The sequence below is a fragment of the Geotrypetes seraphini genome, chromosome 11 (assembly GCF_902459505.1).
Source record: "Geotrypetes seraphini chromosome 11, aGeoSer1.1, whole genome shotgun sequence".
In the NCBI taxonomy this organism is placed as follows: domain Eukaryota; kingdom Metazoa; phylum Chordata; class Amphibia; order Gymnophiona; family Dermophiidae; genus Geotrypetes; species Geotrypetes seraphini.
In genome coordinates this window covers 54,873,676-54,897,392 of record NC_047094.1, presented here as the reverse complement: position 1 = coordinate 54,897,392, position 23,717 = coordinate 54,873,676, and the positions used below count along the sequence as shown (strand labels likewise).

General features: G+C 43.1%; 1 protein-coding gene and 1 non-coding gene across 2 annotated transcripts; both read right to left on the bottom strand.

The window, feature by feature from the left end:
• Positions 1-3,693: 3,693 nt before the first annotated feature.
• METTL26 (methyltransferase like 26) lies at positions 3,694-21,365 on the bottom strand. Its single transcript, XM_033915015.1, has 6 exons — positions 21,087-21,365; positions 18,019-18,181; positions 17,111-17,170; positions 14,703-14,770; positions 14,286-14,364; positions 3,694-4,723 (listed from the first exon to the last, which is right to left on the bottom strand). The coding sequence occupies exons 1-6, from the start codon at positions 21,326-21,328 to the stop codon at positions 4,676-4,678; spliced, it is 660 nt and encodes a 219-aa protein (XP_033770906.1). The 5' UTR covers positions 21,329-21,365; the 3' UTR covers positions 3,694-4,675.
• A 397-nt stretch (positions 21,366-21,762) lies between these two features.
• Positions 21,763-21,833, bottom strand: TRNAG-CCC. The gene has a single exon. It is a non-coding gene; the product is annotated as a tRNA-Gly (tRNA).
• Between the last annotated feature and the right edge of the window lie 1,884 nt (positions 21,834-23,717).

Here is a 23,717-nt window from a genome sequence, read left to right as displayed (position 1 = left end):
TCTCAGAGATCTGGTGGAAGAAGAATAACCGATAGGGGTACAGATTATATTGCAATGATAGGGTGGATCAAGCTGGAGGAGTGAGAGGTGTTATATGTTAAAGAGCATGGGTGGGGAGGGGCTAACATGCTACAGCTGGCTTGATCGGATGCAAGGAGTTAAGTTCTAGCTCAACCCTGCTAATATCAGACATTAATCTCTGCCAGTTCCACTGAAGTTTTGGAGTATGAGGTATGCCCATAAAAACTCCACAAGTACAGGCAAAAAAGCCAAAACACCATCAGCAAAAATGGTGGATGAAGCAGCGGATTCAAGAAATGACAAAGTTGGTGGCTGCAGCATTAGCAGATCAGCAATCGATGAACTAAATGAAAATTAGCAACTTAAAGAGGTTGAGCAAAGAGTGTCAGACCAAGAAGACAGGAGTGACCTTATGGCGACTCAAATTGAGGCACTGAAAAAAGAAACTACAGATCTTCAGAAAAAATTAGGACAGGAAAACCGAAGCGGACATAACAATCTGAGCCTTGTAGGTCTGCTGGATCAAGTAAAGGACAGCAATTTGTACCAAATCTTTAGTACATTGATTCCTGAAAAACTGGGCTTAAAACCTAACCAGATGTGGTACAGCTGCGAAAGGGTGTACCATTGGGCCAAAAGCTCAAATAGAAAAATGGCCATGCACAGTGATTGCCAGATACAGTATATGGAGAGGGGAGGAGTCAGGTCTCCTAAAGTACGAGGGGGCTAAGCTTCTTTTATTTGCACATGTTGCATTGCAATGGTGCCATACTCTACAAAGCCTGCCTACAAAAGGTATCCAGTTCGCATTGGTGCTCTTAGCAAAGATATGAATCTGGCATGCAGGCATGATGGTAACCCTGCAAACAGAAGAGACGAAGGCATATGTGGAAAAACTGAATGCTCCAGCAGATACCACTGGACCTTACAGGCAAGTTTCCAGGATATTTGGGTTTCTCTGGTATGGTTTTTTTTGGGTGGTTATCCCTCTGGTTAATGGGCGGCTTTGACCAGGTGACTTAATTTTGCTGTATTTTTTGAACAGAAAGCAATGACAATGACTGTGTGCTCTGTGTAAAAAAAAAAAAAAATTAATAACAAAGGTTCCTGACAAAGGGAGCTTGTGCTCTCGAAACCGAGCTCAGTCGAAGCTATTTTTGAGATTGTCTTTACAGAGTATATTCATTGAAAAAATTATTTTGATGGCGTCTAGCATGACAGCGATGCATTTGATTCTCAAGCAACATTAAAATAAGTGGTTTTGAATTTTACTTTGATTAGCATTCTCTCACTGGGAAAGCACTTTTTATTTATTATTTCACTACATTGGTTTGTGTAATTGCACACTAGTGTAACCCGATGATGGTGTACAGCAGAAGGCCTGTGTGCCTATTGGATGTCTGAATGGTCTATACCAGTGTATCAAAAACTTTCTCGAGCCGGGACACACTAAAGGTAGTGCCATTGCTCGAGGCACCCAGAGGTGTGCGGACATCACCGTAATGACATCATGCGCATGTGTGACATCATCATACTGACATTCATGCATGTGCAGAGGCCTTGCAGACAGGCCCTGAAATGCCAATAGGATGTGCCAGCAGGGAAGTCTAACAAATATCAACCGAGTACCCCCAACCACAGACCTCCCAAACTCCACCCAAGCTCTTCCCCAGGGCTGTTGCTGGACAGGGGGAGCAGAAAAGGGGTGATGGTGGACAGTCGAGGAAAGAGAGAGACAGAAAGAAAGACAGACAACGGCCAAGGAGAGAAACAGAAAGACAGACACACATCTATTCTAGCACCCGTTAATGTAACAGGCTTAAAGACTAGTATATAATAAATGTGTGCTCGGTGCTCTGACTATACAGTCACAATATTATGACCATCATTTTAGGGAGTACCTTCTATAATCACAGTTACTTTTTATAAATATATATATAATTATTGTGGAAATCTCAGACCCATAAACCCGTGAATGGTGGTATCACCATAATGAGGTTCAATTAGGGGACCATCATAGATTTTCACCGTCCCTTTGCCATCCAAATAAGAATAATGTGAAAAACTAACTAAACAAATAAAAAATTTTTTATAAAAGAACAAAACTTATCTGTGAACTGGATGGTATGATATCACTATTGAGCCTCATCGGTGATTATAGTGTAAGTAAAATGTAGAAAACATTCGTTGCAGTTCCTTGAAACTATATGCTTGTCCCTCCGACTCGAGTTTCGAAAATCTTTCTTCTTCGGGGATGGACAATGTAAGGACAAGTATAGAATCTCATAATGGTGCCGGCTCCATAATTCGGAAAGAGCAACAAGCCACACACTGTTCCCACTCGGTATTAGCTTAACACATAAGTGAAACACACAGATATAGAAAATCCACTTATCGGTATTTTGACGATATATTTGGTCTTTCAAATAACAAATTGCTAAAGCTGTGGTCACTCAATTGAATCCTGTGAACTCTATTCCATATTCCTATATGATTAAATCAAAACATTTTCACCCAATTCATAAAGCCAATCCTTCTTTCATTCCTCAGGAGTCATTCATTTGTCAAATGTCTTCTGACCTGCTAATGTCTACACTTACTGTGAGTGCTACTCTCAGCTGTGCTCTCACACACTGGTATGGCTGCTACTGGCTGCTACTCTTCATGAAACCATGTGAGAAAGAGAAAGTAAAACAGGGAAAGGAATAGAGAGGGGAGGATGATATACGAAATGCGAGGGAGGAGAGAGCAGGAGTCCCCCAGCCAAAGCTCCACCGTTGCTCACAGCAGTCCTAATATAGGGCTCCTTTTATCAAGCCGCGCTAGCAGGGTTAACGCGCGTGACTTTTCATCATGCGTTAACCCCTGTGCTGCCCTCAAAATTACCGCCTGCTCAAGGGAGGTGTTAGTGGCTAGCCTGGCCGGCGGCTTAACGCGCGGTATTACTCACATTAAACCGCTAGCGCGGCTTGATAAAGAGGAGTCCATAATCTTTATCCACAATATAAATTTTTCAGAGAAAAAGCAAGATAATTTATTTGAAGCTAGTTAGAAAAAAGAAAATTCTATGACCTGACTAGAACAGTGGTCTCAAACTTGCAGCCCGGGGGCCACATGCCAGGTACTATTTTGAGGCCCTCGGTATGTTAAGTAAAATAAAACAGTTTCTTGATCATATGTCTCTAGCTATAAAAATGATAATATTATTATTAAGACTTCGCCAAAATGAAAGATTTATAAACTATAAAGAATTTTACCTCATATAAAATTGTCATTTCTTTAATAAGACATTAACTATTTTTTCTGAGGCCCTCCAAGTACCTACAAATCCAAAATGTGGCCCTGCAAAGTATGAGACAGTTATAAAACAGACCTTAGGGGCCCTTTTACTAAGGTTTAGCACGTGCTAAATGCTAAGAAGCCCAAAGGTATAAAAACAGGCTTCTTAGCATTTAGCGCTTGCTAAGCTTCAGTAAAAGGGCTCCTAAATGTCCTTAAACGCATAAAAATACTGCAAAACCTGAACATGGTACCATTTCTGGCCTCCGATCAGGGCGGTGCTGCCACTCTGGAAGGGAGAATCTGTAGCACTTGGCAGCCATATTTGGTTCAAATATAAAGCTCACAGAAACCAAAGGGAAACCCAGAATAAATGTAGAGAATTTCAAGTTACACTTTTGCAGAAAAACAAATCAGATTTATTTCACCATAATGTATAAATCTAGGCTCTGTTTTCAGATACCAACAGGACCAATATTTTGAATGTTCACAGAGAAGCCACTACTACCCATGGATAATTTGTACATTGGTCCCATAAAAGGTCATCACAGGCTACAGAAAACCCAGAGCTCTATGCAATCACCACCAGAGTTGAACCTAGTACAAACGCCTCAGATGGTGCTTGGGCCAGTTTGTTCTTCTTTATAGTAACAGGTTCTAAATTTTGCTGCTAAAGCATAGATAAAGCTTAAAAAAAACATTAAGCACTCCTTTCAAAATATGCAGAGAAGAGACATTTTATATCAATGTTCTGAAACTCTTTTCAGCTTTCTCAAGTTTTTTGCCACATCAAGCCATATTTCTAATGCTTGTGCCCCTGCACACAGGAGATTTTGTAGAAAATTACAAAAATAAAATAAAACCCCCCACACACATTTTCCCCATATCATTTCAGTGTCTGATGCTCTTTTCTATCTCCTTTTCATCTCTTTTATTCATTCTTCTCTCTCTTGAGAATTGGATGTGGAGACGGCTCTGGTGGCACCAGGACGCACACCAGCTGAGACGTATTCTTACATCACAGATCAGCCACAACACCTGGGCGAGTGACTCTTGCTGCCTTGAGACTGGCTCCAGCTAGCATTAGGAACTGCATGTCCTTTGGGAAGGAAGAAACAATGAGACAAACTAAAGCAAACAAGAACTTAATTTCTTTAGATGCAAAGGATATGCAGGGAGAGGCATGAAAACCCTCATTACTTCAGCAAGCCCACTGCTGAGGGGAAGAAAGGGGGCTCAGAGGAGTTGCACGGCTGCAGTAGGAGGAAGGAGAGGCAACAAGATAGCCAGCATAAGACTGAAGTTCCAGTGCTGCAGTAGTAGCAGAGATGAGGATGATTTTCATTAGTGTTTCCAGGGCTCTGGACTGTGCTATTCATTGCTTGCAGAAGATAAGACACTTGTTGTTAGCTGGCATATCAACCTTTGAAAAAAAAAAGGCACTGTTAAACTAATAGGAATTGGAAGGGGGAGGAGATGGAAAAGAATTTGTTCATAACAAGAAAAACTTGAAAGGGCAAGGGTGTTGTTTGTTGTCTCCATTTTGTGAAGATTAGGTTCTTGTCTTGATAATCTTCTTTCCAGGATAAAGACACGTGAATCTTCACAAGTGGGTTTCTTCCTTTCACCTGCGAGGATTACAGAAGGCAGGGTCTACAATTTTCAACTCCGCCTCTGTGTCACTGGGCAGTACCTCAGTCACACACACAGAACTCAAATGCCAAATACATAATAGCTAACCAAAACTGATAAACATAAATTAAACCAAAATCCTAAGAAGCTACACCTGCCATGTAGTACAACACCAAAGAAATATTAAGACCCATTTCCGCCTATACTGTGCAAAATATAAAGATCACATATGCCAGGTATGATGTTAGACCAATGAGTGTAATTAGGGCAACTCCCCTCTGGCTACAGAAAGCCCTAAGTTGCTGGAATCTGAAGATGGCATAGGCTATTAGTGGGCTTTGGGGTCCTCTCCCAAATTTCTGCCCTGGGCCCAACCCATGTCTAACACCGACACTGGTAGGATAAACATTTAAATTCTCATATTCTAACCAAAAAATAGAAAATAAAATTATTTTTTCTACCTTTTATTGTCTGGTCATTTTATTTTTCAAGTCATGCTGATCCCAGGCTCTGGTTTGTTTCCCTCCATCTTCTCTTAACTCACTCACCAGGGTCTCCTGCTCATTTGACATTTCTTCTTCTGTGGTTACCATCCATCTTCCATCTTTGTGTACCTCTCTTTCCCTTCTCTGTGTCCCATCCAGCATCTCCCCTGTGTCCTTCTCCCTGTATTTGTCATCGCTACCATCTGTGTTCCTATTCTCTCCCACATCTAACACTTTCCCTGTGTGCTCATATACCCCCTCCATATCTGCCATTGGCTCTCTCTGTCCATGTACTATTCCCATGCAGCATCTCCCTGAGTCACTGTCCCTATTTTCCTCTCCATGCCCATTATTTCCCCTCTGCTTCTGATACCTCCCTGCGTATCTCCCTCTCTCTTCTGTGTTCAGTATTTCATTTCCTCTTCCTTCATCTGCAGGCCAGGTTTTCAGGATATCCACAATGCATATGCATGAGAGAGATTTGCTTGCACTGCCTTCTTGGTATGCAAATCTCTATCTCATGCATATGCATTGTGGATATCCTGAAAACCTGGCCTGCCAATAGATCTCGAAGACCGGACTTGGGCAGCCCTGGATAGCATCTCTCTTTCCCTTACCTCCAGCAGACTCCCCTTCCACAGATGCAGCACCTCTCCCTCTTCCCTCCAGCTCTCTTTCCTGCATATCCTGTAGTTCTCTCCATTTTCTTTAGTTCCATAGGTCAAGCACCTCTCCCTCCCTCCCTTACCTTCAACTCATCCCTCCCAGGCCTCTCATGCGCCCTTTCCTCCAGCCCCAGCTCCCCTCCTGTGCCCTTTCCTCCAGCCCTAACATCTACTTTGCCTTGTTCCCTCTCTTGCTTGGGACCAATGGCTCCAGAGGATCCAGCTTCCTTTCCCTTATGGGTCCAACTCTGGACGGCTTCCCTCCCTCCCTGCTGCTGGCACACACCTTGTAGCAAAGCAAGCTGATCTCCACACAGGCCTGCTCGATGATGCTCGCAGCCTTCTCTCTGCTGGGCTCCTCCTTATGATGCAACTTCCTCCCTCTCTTTGCGAAAAGAAGAAGTTGCGTCATAAGAAGGGGCCTGGCAGAGGGAAGATCACAAGCATCATCGAACAGGTCTGTGTGGACATCAGCTTGCTCTTTTACAAGGTGTGTGCCAGCGGCAGGGAGGGAAGGAAGCTGGCTGGAGCCACAGGATCCACGAGAGAGGGTGGGGGGCTGGAGCCCGCTGGACCCATGAACGATGGGGGCAAAGCACGCCAGACCTGCAAACGAGGGGAGGGAGGGGGGCCCAGAGTCCACCAGATCCGCGAGCAAAGTGGGTGAGGAATCAAACACCTACATTAGTTTCACTCAGGACTCCTGATGGGGTGGGATGCCTACAGCCACAAGGGGGGTAGGGATGTCTGGAGCCTCGAGGGGGGCGCTATGATCATGGGTGAGGTTCCCTATGGGATCAAAGCTTTTTACCACACTGGCAGTAAACATTTTTACCTGTTCCTGCAGTTTTACTGTGGTTTACTGCAGGAATGGATCACCATGTCATTCTCTACTCCTGAGGATCTCTGCAGGGAACTTCTTCTGCCCTCATGGGTTCAGAAGCCTTTCCACATTTGAGTTTCACCACCAACACCGAGTCACCATTCGAGGGCTGTAGAGGGGATTTATGCCCCAACAAATGAACTTCCTACAACTCTAAGACCCCAGAGGGACCAGAGGGGCTAAGCCCAGCACTCCTGCTCACCTCCCCTATGTGCCCTGCGGCATGTGGCACATAGACACTCCTCAGCCAAACCAGCCAGCACAGAACTGGCATAATACAGAGGTAGAAAGGCCTAAGGAGTCCATAGAAATCGTTTATTATAAAAAAAAATGAGGTGTTTTGATGCAGATTAGATGCTTTTAAAATAAAACTGGGAAATTTAAGATGGCTGCGGCAGCAGCATTTTGGCACTAGAAAATGACCCAGGAAAGCTATAGAAAACATTCAAAAATTCAGAAAAAGGGTTTTTAGAGGAGGGCGATCCTATAGGAAGCCCTAAAGACCCTCAAAAGTCTAGTTCTTGAACCACCCTGAAGTCTCCCATAGATAGTAATGAACTGAACTCATAGAACTGCTTGGTGCTGTACCTGCATTAGCTCACACTGCAGCTGGACAATAGAGAAGATTTCTGCCTCAGACAGATGCTTGTTTCTTTGGACTGTCTTTTAGACAGTTTCTGAAAGCCTAAAACCCTCGACCTAACTGGGTGAACACATTTAAGCACCCTGACCAAACTATACAGTATGTTTAAATAAATGTCTACTTGAACAGAGGCTGACGAAAGCTTTGCATGGTGCCAGTACATCTTTCTATACACTTTTTTACACCACATTACTATTGGAACATATTGAGAATAATTAAAAAAAAAAAAGTGATCATGACAAGTACAAAACTTTGGAAGCTTATTTTTGCCAGAGGAAGCGTTATGAAGTACTTGACTGAAAGGCTGTTCAAACTTTTCTGTAACCAGCTGAGGGCCTTTCTGTTCTTGGTTTTGGAACTTTCCCCACTGTTGCAGCTCAGAAATATTCTTAAGTCTCCTAGCATGATTGAGATCTCCTCCCAGATTACAAGCTGAGTTGCAGTTGACTGGCTTGCAATGGTGGGGATAGGGGCTGGGGAGGAGGAGGGGTGGCTGACAGGCTTGCTGGATGGCGAGTGTAGGGGCTGAGGGATGGGATTTAATGCAGGAAGGAAATAGGGGGAAAGGGGGAGGAACAGGCTAAAACAGAGACAGGGTGACAATGGAGGGGGGGAGGGAGAGAAAGAGACAGCTTGTGTCTGAGAAAGTGTGCAAGACTGAGTGATGACAGGCTGGGAGGAGGGAGAAAGAGATAGCGAACATGCGAGTAAGATTAAGTGGAGGGGAACAGCTGGCTGTGTATTTCTCCCAGTGGCCTGCAGGGGTGCATAAAAGGGCCTAATTTACTAAGCTTTTTTTTTTCCCCTTGGATGAGAAATGGGAAAACAGTAAATCAGTCCCTAAAGGAGCTGTGTAGACCATAGAAGAGTTCTCCTCTCCCCCCCCCCCCCTTCACTTCAGTAGAAATAACAGGGAGGGTGGAGATCTCAGAATGATAGATCCACTCATGGGCTTAACACTTGGCAAGGTGTTCTTTTATTTAAATGCTTTACCTCTTGTTTTCTCCACAAAACTATGTCCAAAAAGTTCAGTTTTTGACTTATTTGTCCAAAGAACATTCTTTCAGAAGTCATCCAGATGTCCTTTGGCAATCCTAAGTCAGTCAGCAATATTCTCTTTAAAGCCGTGTCTTCTTCTTAGCAATCTTCCCTTTACCACCATTCCTCTTTTTGTCCCGACAGTTGATCCTGAACCCTTATAACAGCCCCAGTGAGAGGTGCCTGACAATTTAATTTCGCTGCTTTTCTGGGACTGTTTTTGACGTTTTGCACAATTATCCAATTTGCTTATGGAGTGATCTTGGCAGGATAAGCACCCCTGGATAGAGTAACTCTGGTTTTCAGCTTTTTCCACTATCTGTCTGACAGTGGATAGATACAGCTACAGATCTTCTGCAAATGACTTGTAAACCTGTCTAGCTAAATGAGCTTCAATTACTCCTCTTTATTGTACATCCTCTGAAATTTCTTTTTGATCAAACTCAAAATCGGTTAGACTTTATATAAGATAGGATGTCTGTGCTTTTACTTGTTACCCAATTATTTAAGCCCCTAATTATATTTAGCCAATAAATTGCACTAGATTGCAATTAATTGCACTGGATTCACTTATTGTTCCAAATACCGACTGATTTTAGCTGATCCTACTTTGTATACTATGACTCAAGAAGTATGACATTTTAAAATCTATACCCTTTTATTGCAAAAGACTAATTTCAATTAAACAAGAGCATTATGGCATTCTCCTAGATCAAGCAAGATGCGCTAGCCACATGTAGGACCATCTCTTCCCTACTGAGGAAGGCGAGAACACGGCCTCCTGCTATCTGAGCTCTCACCCCCACTGTGAGGCAGCTGAGTAGACTAACCTATCACATGGCCTAGGTCAGGGGTGCCCAACACGTCGATCGCGATCGACCGATCGATCGGGAAGGCAACGCCAGTCGATCTCGTGTTGCCGTTCCAATCGGCCGGCCGATCAGCCTTCCTCTCCCCAAGGTTCCCCACCGGAATCTCCCCAAGGTTCCCCATGCACACTCATTCTTGCTGCGCCCTTCCTGCCCGACTGCCAGAACCCGTCGTCCGACTGGGGGATGATGTCACTTCCTTCGGGAGAAGGCGGGAGGGAGGTCTAGGGAAGTCACGACCCTTGAGAGCTGAGCACTGGCTGCCCCTGGCGGAATTGACAAGCCAGACTGGAGAAAGGCGGTCGGGAGCAGGAGGTGCTCTGCCCAAAAATGCCGGAGCTGCTGCTGCTGCTGCTCTGACGTCTTGAGCCTGAAAATGGGAAGTTGAGTGTCGTGCTAAAAAGAGACTGGAACGGCTCTCATGGAAGACTGGCTTTTTTTCTTTTCTTTTCCTCGGCCCTGGGGATCCAGAGATTTGGGCCTGCAGAAGCCTCATGCTGACCAGCATTCCTCTCCCCGACATCAATTCTTACATCGGAGAGGAATTTCTGGGCCAGCCAATCGCTGCCTGGCTGGCCCGGAACTTCCTCTCCGACATCAGAATTGAAGGGGAGCAGAATGCTGGTCAGTGCAAGGCTTCTGCATGCAGAGCTTGGTGGGCGGTGGCTTGGAGGCCTGTTCCCCGGTGGCGACAGCAAACCTAGTGGCTTGGGGGAGGGCAGGGAGAAAGAAACAAAGGGGGCAAGCAGGGAGACAAAAAGAAAGTGGGCATGGAGAGAGAGAGAGAAAGAAAGAACAGGAGGCAGGGAGAAAGAAAGAAAAAGTTGGGGGAGAGAATGAGGTATGGAAGAGAGAAAGCATATAGGAGGCTGAAAGAAGGAGTGGGCTGAAATCAGAAGATGTCAGAAGAAGTGCAGCCAGAGTGAAGTGAGAAGAAGTCAGAAGAAGAAAGTGCAACCAGAGACTCATGAAATCACCAAACAAAAGTAGGAAAAATGATTTTATTTTCAATTTAGTGATCAAAATGTGTCTGTTTTGAGAATTTATATCTGCTGTCTATATTTTGCACTATGGCTCCCTTTTACTAAACCACAATAGCGGTTTTTAGCGCAGGGAGCCTATGAGCGTCGAGAGCAGCGTGGGGCATTCAGCGCAACTCCCTGCGCTAAAAACTGCTATGTGGTTTAGTAAAAAGGGAGGGGCTATATTTGTCTATTTTTGTATGGTTGTTATTGAGATGACATTGCATAGAGTCATCTGCCTTGACCTCTTTGAAAAAAACCCGGAATATGAATGATAATTAACATTTTCTCTGCCTTTCAGTGTGCTTTGTGGGTTTTTAAAATTTTTTTTATTGTTGGTAGATCATTTTGACTTGGTCATTTTAAAAGTAGCTCGCAAGCCCAAAACGTGTGGGCACCCCTGGCCTAGGTCATAACAGCCTCACAGACATCTCTCACTAAGCATCTATACCCTACAACCCAGAGCTCCACAGAACAGTGCACTGAGAAGCAGATTGCCTTGATGTACTTCTGCAGTAACATCAGGACCTCCAGTCACTTGAAGTCACAGAATGCTGGGTTGTCATACAAGCTCTCAGAAGAGATCCAAGAACATGGTCAGCACTGATCAACAGCTTCTCTCGGTGCCAAGAACATGCCTCAGCGCCCAAAGGGCTCTCAAAAAATACCAGTGACAGATCTCTAAAACATGGTGTTAATTCAGGAGAGAGATATCAGAAGGTATGAGGCTGTGTCCCCATCTTCCCCAGTAGAGATGAGATGATGCTTCATGTGGTTGATCCGTCCTGCTGTCCTTGAACTATTACAAGTAACTGCATTAAACTTCTAATTCTCATTATTTTACTTGGTGTTTCAAGCCAAAATCTCACTGTATGAGCAGATGTCTTCAAAACCAATTCGTGGGAGCCATTCAGGAAGCTGCTTAGCGCCGAGAAGCAGCGCCAAAGCGTGCTCCTGCTCAGTACTGCTCAGCAGCTGAAGCCGGAACTTGCAGCAACAATCGACTGGGTTAGCAGTGTGACAGGAGCATGGAAATCTTGCTCCTGCCTGTTATACCTCTGGACCACCAGGGATTTCAGCGGCAGAGGAAGTACAATGGACGGGGTGGGGGTGGAGGGGGGGAAGGATGGGCGCAGTGCCTGGCAGGGCAGGGCAAGGCACTTGAATATTAAGCTGCCCGACTTATATTCGAGTCAACCATTTTTCCTCCTTTTTTGGGGAAAAATTGGGGTCTCAACTTATATTCGCTGATAAAAGACAACATCAATGAGCACCTAGAAAAGAATAAACTGATGAAAACAAGTCAACATGGCTTCTGCAAGGGAAGATAGTGCCTAACGAACTTATTGCACTTCTTCGAAGGAATTAACAAACAAATGGACAAAGGGGACCCCATAGACATCGTATACTTGGATTTCCAAAAAAGCCTTTGACAAGGTACCCCATGAATGCCTAGTACGGAAACTGAAGAACCATGGGGTGGAAGGAGATGTACATAGATGGATCAAAAATTGGTTGGCGGGTAGAAAGCAAAGGGCCACTACTCGGACTGGAGGAGGGTCACGAGTGGTATCTCGCAGGGGTTGGTACTCGGGCCACTGTTGTTCAATGTATTTATAAATGATCTAGAAACAGGGACAAAGTGCGAAGTTATAAAATTCACAGACGACACCAAACTATTTAGTGGATTTAGGACTAAAGAGGACTGCGAAGATTTTCCAAAGGGACCTGAACAAACTGGGAGAGTGGGCGAATAAATGGCAGATGAACTTTAATGTAGAGAAATGTAAAGTCTTGCATGTGGGAAACAGAAACCCGATGGACAGCTAAACGATGGGAGGGCTGGTAATGGGTGAAAGTAGCCTAGAGAAGGACTTAGGGGTACTGGTGGACAAAACAATGAAGCCGTCGGCACAGTGCGCAGCGGCCTCTAAGAAGGCAACAGAATGTTAGGCATTATCAAGAAGGGTATTACAACCAGAACGAAGGAAGTTATCCTGCCATTGTATCGGGCGATGGTGTGCCCACATCTGGAGTACTGCATCCAATATTGGTCACCGTACCTTAAGAAGGATATGGCGATACCCGAGAGGGTACAGAAAAGAGCGACGAGATTGATAAAAGGTATGGAAAACCTTTCATATGCTGAAAGATTGGAGAGACTGGGGCTCTTTTCCCTGGAGAAACGGAGGCTAAGAGGGGACATGATAGAGACTTACAAGATCATGAGGGGCATAGAAAAAGTAAAGAAGGACAGATTCTTCATACTTTTGACAACTACAAGAACGAGAGGGCATTCGGAAAAATTAAGAGGGGCCAGATTCAGAACCAATGCTAGGAAGTTCTTCTTCACCCAAAAGGTGGTGGATACCTGGAATGCACTTCCAGAAGGTGTGGTAGGTCAGAGTACGGTATTGGGGTTCAAGAAAGGATTAGATGATTTCCTGAAGGAAAAGGGGATAGAGGGATATAGATAGAGGATTACTATACAGGTCCTAGACCTGATGGGCTGCTGCGTGAGCGGACTGCTGGGCGTGATGGACCTCTGGTCTGACCTAGCAGAGGCATTGCTTATGTGCTTATATACGGTAATCACAGACAGAGCAGGATTACCTCCTCTCCCACCCCTTTCAGCTGCAGAAAAATATGTTCAGAGAAAATCTCATAGAAAAAAAAAATCAGCCAAGCTTTCAGCTGGAGATATATTTGTAAGCACAGTCATTGATAGTCTCACAGGCAAGGGAAGACAATAAGAAAACAAAAGAGAGAGAGAGGTTTGCATACAGCAGGTCTCCAACCACATTAATTGTGGTAACCCTGAAAACCTGACCGGCTAGGTATGTGTCCATGAGAGGGCTAAGAAGCCACTGGGTGGGAGGCACCTGGGGCGGTGGTGCCCCCCTCACACTCTTCTCTGCCCCCCCCCCCCCGATGCGCATGCCCCTTCCCTTCCCTGGCGCGATCTGCATCTCCAAATTGCATCTCCCTCTGACATCACTTTCTAGTTGCAGAACCCAGAAGTAACTTCAGAAGGGAGCGCAGAGATTGGCACAAGCAGCAGGTTGGAGCTGCCGCTAGCGCTAGCGAAGAGCTAGACGTACAATGGAGGGGTGACGGGACAATTGCGCGCCAGACACCGACAATCGAGCGCTGACAATTTGGCGCAAGACACAATCGTGCCACGGGAAAACTTAGTTTTAAAGAGCTCCGAGAGGGGGTGTGGGGGGAACCCCCTCACTTTACTGCATACTATTCACGCTGCCGTGGGGGGGAATGTGGGGGGGGGTTCCCCACTCACACCCTGCTTTAGAGCTCTTTAAAACTAAGTTTTCCTTTGGCGCGCTAGTATCTTGCACTGAATTGTCTGCCCTCCATTGTCGGTGCGCTGGTGTCTCGCGTGCGGCTGACTATGAACCCAATGGGGGGGGAGGGGAATGAAGGCACGCACACGGCGGGGGAAGAGTGGGAAGGAGCAGGGGGTGGAGAGGTGCCAGCACCCCCACAAAGTCAGCGCTAGGGTGCCACTGTCAGTTCAGCTGTCAAAGAAGGTTTGAAGCAGGAGCTATCAAGAAAGGCCGACCAAGACCTTAATCCTCCAAACCACACCTAAATGTGTTTTAATTTCTTGTGCATCGGTGTTTAATCTTTACTCTTGGCGGCCACTCCAACTTCTGTACTTTATCCTATTGTTATTTTTTTTTATTTTATATATGGGTTGGCAGAAGTAATGTTAAACTCTGACATATACCATTCTCTCTAGACGTAGTCCATTGGCTTCCGCGAGCTGTTGCAGCTGCATTGTGTCCCGAATCCCCCAAGCCGGATTCCTGCCAGAATAATAGATCTAAATATTAGTGACAGTGAAAAAAAACAAAAAAAAACCCACCAAACCCAACTAATCTGAAGTCATTCCCTTCACAAAATCAGACTGAAGAAAGTGAAGCTTAAGAGGCATCATCGGAGTTGTGCGTGGGGCTGGATACTAGAATCGCAGGGTGTGTCACAAATCGGGAGTGAACTGCACTAACCATCATTTAGATCCGTCTCAGCTCTGGGAAAGCAGAGGTGCTGCACAGCTGCAATGCACTAGCACATTCCCATGTTCTTATTTTGTAAGAAGCTGCATTAGGACCTTTGTTTTATTTTCTAATATTGGTCTCCTCACCTCAGTTGTAAACTGTAATTGAAGTCCACGTTGCTCTGTGGAGTGAGATGTCCGTTAACAGCGTAGGGCTGTGAACACACATAAATAAAAAAGTTACTATGTTTTTTAAAGACCCACTTCTTACTCCCTATGTTAAAAAAAAAAATTTCTAAATGACAAGTGTTCAGGGCTCTATACAGTAATGTTGGAAATAACCCCAGAGAAAGGTCAGTTGCTGCATCCAGTCTGTCATGTCTAGACTTCTCTTTGGTTTTCTGGTACTGATTTTTGCTTGTTTTAAGTGGAAACAGCATAAAAAAGGTCGTTTAGGAGTTTGTAGTGTGTAATTGTGAATAAAATGCTGCCGATAGAGGCGATAAAGAAGGCTAATCCATTGTTATCTAATGGTATACAGCATTTTCATGAATAGAAACTTAAGGTGTGATTAATTTAATCACAGGGATTCGTATTTTTGTTTACCCATAGTACTATTACTATGGGTAAACAAAAATACGAATCCCTGTGATTAAATCAACACCTTAAGTTTCTATTCATCCTGTTTTCACCATTGCCATCTATTTATCTCTCACAACCATATTCACAAATTCTGTTACAGTGCTGACCTCTGCTGGTCACTTTGCTCACAGATTTCTCTACAAGACCAACTTAACCCTAAACTCATGCTTTCTTCCATGGCTTATTATCATATTCTATAACAATGCACAGTGGCATCAACAATTTGTTGTTCAAGAACATTCAATCATCCCATATTCAATATTTGGTATCATGGAGCTTGCTCGGTGCGGATTAACCTGCCATTTCTTAGAAGCCCAGTGGAACTATTACTTTTGGGGTCAACGCTAACGCGTCCATAGACTATAATGGACACGTTAGCGTTTAGTGCACACTAATATTTAGCGTGCGCTAAAACGTCTAGCATGCCTTAGTAAAAGGACCCCTTTGTTAAGATTTTAACCTCATCTCTGTCCCCACCAGCTTCCCTGTAATCTCAGTTCTGCATACAGGCACCTCCAGGCTCTTTGGAAGTCTGATGCTGTGGTACCACAGCTGTTAAGACTAACCTAGCCAGACCCAAATGTGCTTTTGCTTTCTGAGCCCTGGAAAGTCTTTTTCCCCATCTAGCCTTCTACAACTTCCTGAGCTAAAGCTCAAGACACTTCCATTTTTTTTTTTCTATTATTCCCTACTAGTCCTTACCATGGTACTCAGATTCTGTCCTAAGCATGTTTAAATTGTCATGATTTTAGTTGCCACTAACTCTAGTATCTAACATCTTCTCAACAAAAGTTATTTTCTCAACTTTTCTTTGTCTTTTCCTCCCAGCAGCTTCAAGTCATGACTCTCTGGTCCTTGAATCTCCTTGGAATAGATCGCTTTCCTGTACTTTATGAAAGCATGCTAAATATTTAAATTTCTATCTTGCTGCTCTCATTCCTTCTTTCCTCCAGCAAGTTACCTTTTTCTTTATAGGGATGTTGCTTTTTCTAATGTTCTTCCATCCTATCAAGCTCTTTTCAGTTTCCAATATGGAACAGAATGCTAGGTGGATCTCGCAACTTCATACATAAAATTACACATCCCCCTCCATATTCGTGGGTTCGGAACTTGTAACTTCGGTTATTTGCAGTTTTCATCTGAGTGACCACCCCTGCTTCCCAGACCTCTCCACTTCCTTACTTTTTTAAAAATCTGGTGATCTAGCGGTGAAGCAATCTTCCTACTCTCCTGCCCTGTGCAGAACTGGGAACAAAAATGGCTGCTGTGAGTTCTCGGGGTCTCGCGGGAACTTCCGGCAGCCATTTTTGTTCCCGGGTCTGCATGGAGCAGGAGCGTAGGAAGATCGCTTCTACCCTGCTTCACTGCTAGACCACTAGGTTTTAAAAAGAGAGCAAGTGGAGAGGTCAGGGATGCAGGAGGGAGGTGGGGGTAGGTCAGGGTCAGCTCTAAAGTTATTCGCGGGCTGGCTTTGCTCCTAACCCCCGTGAATATGGAGGGGGATGTGTGCTACCTTCCTTCTGCTGAGAATACCTCTGCTTCTGCCACCAAGCACATTGCTAGCTTCTCCAGTTTACTTCTCCCCATTCACCTTCTGAGGTCTTGCAGAGTTTGGAGAATAGGGTAAACAATGTGACAAATACAATTCACCTTAGGGAGTCACAATAAGCTTTTCTTTGAGCTATTCAATGGGTTATTACGGGGGAAGCAGCACAGGTGATAGATCCTATATGACCTCTCCTGAGGGACTCAGAGATGACCAAACTTGTATCTGAACCTTATCTGCTACAGCCAATTCCTACATCCCCCCACCCACAAAGCCCCTGCCAGCTACTTTCAAATTGAGGGTAATCTCCTCCCTGACCCCCTCCCCCCCTAGTACTGCAAGCCCTTCAGCCTAAATTAGGACTTACGCCATAGGTAAAGAGCACACCCTGAGACTTCAGCAGCTGTCCTGCACCCCGAAACAATCCCTGGAAAGAAAAGCAAGTGCACTATACATCATCTGTATTCAAATTAGAATTGTAAGGTGTCACTGCTACAGGATACTTAAGTTTTAATTAATTAATTTATTTCTAGACCACCTAAAAATTAAGCGGTTAACAATTGAAAAACATTCATAATAATTCATACACAATACATTTACAAAATGCATTCATATTACATTGCAATTACATAGCAATCTCATCCCCTAAAAATAATGTCGAGAGCTCAAAGAATTTACACATTAAATAAAGTGCAATAACCCTGCTACTCTCCTATCCCCTTCATTCGTCCCCACATCCACAAAATGCTCTGTTCTCAGTGGTAGTCCAGGTTACTTCCAGTGTCATGGATATCTGTTTTCTGCCCCTTAGTCTGCTAGTCAAGAACGGAGTTTAGGTCAAGAGAACCATTCTGTGACTACTTTCTAATGTCTGATATTATAAAATAGGTGTAGGAGCCACTTGTTGGGGTAGTGGGCGATTAGGGGGAGGGCCTCATGGGGGGAGACTGTGGTTTTGTATTACTGATGCGACATTCTTGGAGTTCTTTGTGGCTTTTAACAAAAACCTAGATTGACATCCTGTTTAGGATACTACTTTGGATTACTCACTCTGTTGTCTATCTTTCGATTCCGTTTTGTTTTTTCGCTTGCTGTCTTATAATTGTATTTGTTACCTACCGGTTGTACCTCAATAAAAATTGTTGAATATATATATAAAATAGGTGTAGGAACAGCATGGCCCTGGGGGTCTCTCCCAAGGCTTTAGCATCAAAAGACAGGCGAGTGCCGCAGATACAATTCATCTCCCAAGACCCTGGACTTGGGCCCTCTCACCTCAGTGCAGCTATAGTCCGTGATGTGGATCATGTTGATGTTGACAATGATGTCCAAGTTGTTGGGTTGCCATCCTCCCCATGTCTCCCAGCCTAGGGAGGAGTCCAAGAACAATGGTTCCATCACATTCTTCAACTTCAGGGTTGATATATAGGCAGATATACTACGAGAGAGAGAGAGAAAAAAGGTCTGTTTAGGAAGAGTGGCATAATACACCAAGTTACTTAAGGGTTAATAGCATACTGCCTACTCATTACTCCATGTTATCAGAGGGCCATTATGTTATTGAAGGATCAGCAGTATGATATGGCCATCATCACTCAATGTTACATTATGCTTTTACATTTCAAACAAAACGCATTCAGGTACACATCAGCATATAGAGAAATAGCAGCCTACTAACTACTATAAATTAACAAGTGGAGAAAAGACCTCAGCGTCACGTAGGATCGAACAAACAGATCCTTCAGACCAAGCAACTTCAAATAACAAATTTAAAGATGCAGACACATCCTCGGTCATAAAAAAAAACTCCACTGTTCTAATAATTCTTTTGTTTGAGTTTAAAATATAGCATTGATAAATAGCAATTCAGAACTCTTAGTCAAAAAATTCAAAACAAAGAAATAATAACAAACTTATCTGCTGCAAAGGGTCCAAATCAGTCTCATATGGACCACTTTCCAGCCAACTCCCGACAGGGCCCCTGTTTCGCTATATTTAGCTGCATCAGGGAAATAAGCTTTAACTTGAGCATAACGCTTCAAAAATCCTGCTCAAGTTAAAACTTATTCCCCTGACGCAGCTAAATATAGCGAAACAGGGGCCCTGTCGGGAGTTGGCTGGAAAGTGGTCCATATGAGACTGATTTGGACTCTGCTATCTTTAGACAATATTATTATTAAGACTTAGCCAAAAGGAAAGATTTATAAACTGGGGCTGAGAGGAGAATGGGAGCAGAGACATGATTTGAGCATTAGGAGCTCACTGTTACCGTTTGGATCTTCTTATCTTTGCAAATTTGGATTTTCAGCTCTGACAGAAATTTTTAAAAAAGAGAATGACTGCAGATGGTGAAATGAGTGCGCTTTGAGTTAATTTGCACTCAAAAACAAGCACATCCATTGCATTGATTAGCAATTCTATTCTATCTACTTTAATTTTACTGTTGTTACAGTTACCCATACATAGCGTACAGAACTTTAAATAAATAACTCTCAATTTTAATTTTTTGTTGGTTTTGCAGTTTTTAAAATTTCTATTATAATGTGCCATGAAAAACATTTGCTCTGTTTATTGTGCCAGTGCTAAAAAAGTTTGAGAGACACTGAGATAGAAGGTGAGAGATTAGTAAGCACAGCTCAGGAAAGCGATCTTGGGGTGATCGTGTGTGAAGATCTCAAGGTAATGAAACACTTTGACAAAGCAGTGGCCTTGGCTAGAAGGATGCCGGTCTGCATAAAGGGGTATAATCAATATAAGAAAGAAAGTGTTGATGCCCCCTGTACATGTTGTTGGTGAGGCCCCGCTTGGAGTACTGTGGCCTTAATTTACTAAGAATGGAAAAAGATGAAACGGTTCAAAGAACAGCGATGAAAATGGTACAGGGTTTGTGTCACAAGACATATGAGAGAGACCTGATGACTTGGAGAAAAGGAGAAATAGGGGTGATATGATACAGACATTCAAATATTTGAGGTATTAATATGGAAACAAACCTTTTCCCAAGGAGGTAAGGTTTCAGAACTAGAGGACGTGAATTTAGATTGCAGGGGACAGATTCAGAAATAACATCAGGAAGTACAAGAAAAGAGTGGCAGATGCCTGGAATGCCCTCCTGTGGGAGATGGTAGAAATGAAAACGGTAACTGAATTTAAAAATGCATGGAATAAACATAAAGGAATCCTGTATGGAAGGCATGGAACCAAACAAGCTTAGAGGTGATTAGATGGCAACACTAGTGAGAAGCAAAGCCAGTGCTGGGCAGACTTCTACAGTCTGTGCCCTGAAAATGGCAAGGACAAATAAGAATATAGAAACATAAGAATTGTCATACTGGGACAGACCGAAAGTCCATTAAGCCCAGTATCCTTTCAAGTACCTGGCAAGATCCCAAGAAGTAAAACAGATTTTATGCTGCTTATCCTAGGAATAAGCAGTGGATTTCCCTAAGACATCTCAATAATGGCCTATGGACTTCTCTTTTAGGAAATTAGCCAAACCTTTTTTAAACTCTGCTAAGCTAACTGATTTCACCACGTTCTCCAGCAACAAATTCCAGAGTTTAATTACATGTTATGTGAAGAAATATTTTCTCCAGTTTGTTTTAAATCTACAACTTAGTAGCTTCATTACATGCCCCCTAGTCTTAGTATTTTTGGAAAGAGTTAACAAGTGATTCACATCTACTCCACTCAGTATTTTATAGATCTCTATCATATCACCCCTGAGCTGTCTCTTCTTCAAGCTTTAGCCTTTCCTCCTAAGGAAGTCATCCCATCCCTTTTATCATTTTCATCATCCTTCTCTGTACTTTTTCTAATTCCTCTATATCTTTTTGAGATAAGGCAACCAGAACTGCACACAGTATTCAAGGCCCAGTTAAGCACAGCAAAGTATTAAATCATTTTGAAGCAGATATGGAAATTCTGTACAACTCGGTGGTATGACAAACATGACCGATGTTTCGTCAATCTTATGGTCCTAAGGAGGCCAGTTTAACCATTAGGCAAGGGACAGCAGCTTTTTGGAGGGAGTGGATTGGAGTGTAACAAAGAACAGCAAATTTAATATTTGATAAAAGCACCTAAACCTACTATTTTAGCTGATATGATGACCGATTTTATAGGACTGTAATAAAATGATCATGACTGTTGAGTTTAATTATCAAAATCTTAGAAGAGAATGGAGGAGCTAACCCTTTAAAATGATTGAGGGTAGAAATATTAGGGGTGCCCAAGCATCCAGAGCTGGCTCCTATGGGGCCATTTTTAAGAACCCAAGACTCTTGCAGCGATCCTAGTTCCGGGTGAAGTTGCTTTCGGAGCTCGGGGCAAATCGCTCTCACCTCTGCCGGCACTGCGGGTCCGTATCCGAGGGATACCACCGCACGTTGGGCAGCGCCTGGGCGCAGTGCACCGCGTGCTGGCCCGAGCCCGACGCCACCTCCAACAGCCGCACCTCGGGCGCTCGCGGGTCCACGTACTGCCGCAGGACATCTAGAATAGGACCCTTGTTCCGCTCCGCCGCTGCAGCCACGATCATCGCACACCGCAGGGCTCCAGTCAGGGACCCAGTGGGCCGGAACATAGCCTGATAGCGTCAGCTGCAAGCCGGGTGCCAATGGAAGTTGTAGTCCACCTGTCTCTTACATGAGAGAGATACGTGGGGGAAAAGTCTACAATTCCCACAATGCACTCAGAAGTATGTGCGTGCTAGGGCTGAGAGTTTTTTTTAAAGGGGAAGCGCGGATTCTTGCCGTCTCTGGTAGCCTGTGCTGGATTTCTCGGTGTAGTTAGTGGGGTTGTACATTTCAGTCTGATTTTATGGAAGCTAAAAATAAATAAAAGTAAGCTTTCTTACCCTGCAAAAGAACGTGTGAATTTTTGTAATTTTATAAAGTAATGAAAAGTTTGTTTAATTAGCTTACAGAAATTACTGATAAAGAAAGGAGCCAAATATAAGTGATTTAGAAGACTATAGCTGGTTAGGTTGCAAAAAATAAATAAATAAATAAAAATTTGTGCGCCGCCCGGGAATCGAACCCGGGTCGCAAGAATGGGAATCTTGCATGATACCACTACACCAGCGGCGCCGATGCACGTGAGTATCTTCAAAAAGATGTGTTCTCCAGTACACAAAAGAAATTGAATTATGTTGAGAAAGTCCAATGCAGCTATTTTCTTAGAACAAATTACTTTACTGTCCAAAGCTCCTATTTAAGAACAAAAATTCTATTTACTTTCATAAAACTCCTACTGAACCAACAGGACAACATATTTCAGTTATCAAGTAAGAGTTGCTCTTTGTTTTAAAACAAATTAAAACTCATGTGGAACATTAGCTCAAAGTTAGTACAAAAATCAATAATAAATTTACATGTTTCATCATGGAATCCTTGCTATAGCTGTAGCTTATGGTCTAACTTTCACAGAAAATTGTGGGGGAGGAATTTCTAATTATTGTGACACATTGTACCCTAATATTTATTCAATACTGTATGTGAAATGTCATGATACAGATTATGTTGAGGTTCCCTTTTGGAAACGTTGGCTCACCAGAGGACAATAATGTGCGGTTTCTGGGCAATTGCTCAGATGTAGAAAGAATGCAACAAGTATCATCTTAGTACTGTCAACAAAAGGGTAACCAATGGGATATGATCAGTAAAGGGGTTACATGGTCATATTTTTTTGCTTTATGGATTAATTTTATTGCGGTGTTTTGGATAATTTGAAGCCTCTTTTTGTCCTTTTGTGGTACTTTTCAATATACCACAAAAGGACAAAAAGAGGCTTCAAATTATCCAAAACACCGCAATAAAATTAATCCATAAAGCAAAAAAATATGACCATGTAACCCCTTTACTGATCATATCCCATTGGTTACCCATTAACCATCGAATCACTTTTAAAATAGCACTACTAATCTTTAAAACTATGGCTTCTAAGGAACCACAATTTATTTCCAAAATGATTATTCCTTATCATTCTTCTCGCTCCCTTCGTTCTATATCTCAAGATCTATTATCAGTCCCTTCTTTAAAAACAGTAGGCACAAGAAGAAACGAAATGTTCTCCGTCTTAGGACCTCACACTTGGAATTCCTTGCCCCTCTATATAAGAAAAGAAAAAGACCTCAATTCCTTTAAAAAATCTTTGAAAACTTTTTTATTTAAAGACGCTTTTACTATTTAATTTTAAATTCTGTTTAAAAAATTTTTTGTTTTTCAAGCTCAAATTTTTAATCTTCTATATTTATTTTTGCCCTTTCCTTATGTGTTTACCTTTATTGTTTCTTCCATCTTAGATTGAAAAAATTGTAACTGTTCCCCTTTTTCCCTAATGTATCTAGTTAAGTGATGTAACCCCTTAAGTTCTAACATTGTATGTCATAAATTTTTTTGCCTTTCAAAAAATGTTAAGAAGTTTTGTTTTTAACACTGTTTGTTATCATATATGATATTTTAATTATACATCGCTTAGAAAGTGTTATAGGCGATCCATCAAATAAAATTGAACTTGAACTTGAACTTGAAAAGTCAATTAGGTAACTACATTATTACTTTGTTATTATATAGGCATACTGTAATACAATATGGGGCTCATAATCGAAACAGAAATATGTCTAAAAACTCGTCCAAGTCTGCACTTGGACAATCAAAAAGACAGGTCATCCAAGTGCTGATAATTGAAATGGCTTTTTTGATGTATCCATGGACTTTTTAGGCCTATGAATCCCACTGTGCGCCCAAATTTGAAAGGGGTGTTTTTGGAGGAGTAATTAGGGCGGGATATGGGCCAACCTAGATTTAGTCACACTGTGATGGACTGGCCACCCAGACATGGCAATAGAGCAGTGGGGCACCTTACAAAGCACTGCTGTGAACTTCACAAAAAGGGTGCCACATAAATATCTCACCACAACTCCCATATAAGTAATGTTGAGGCCCCAAAACACGCCCAAAACCCACTATACC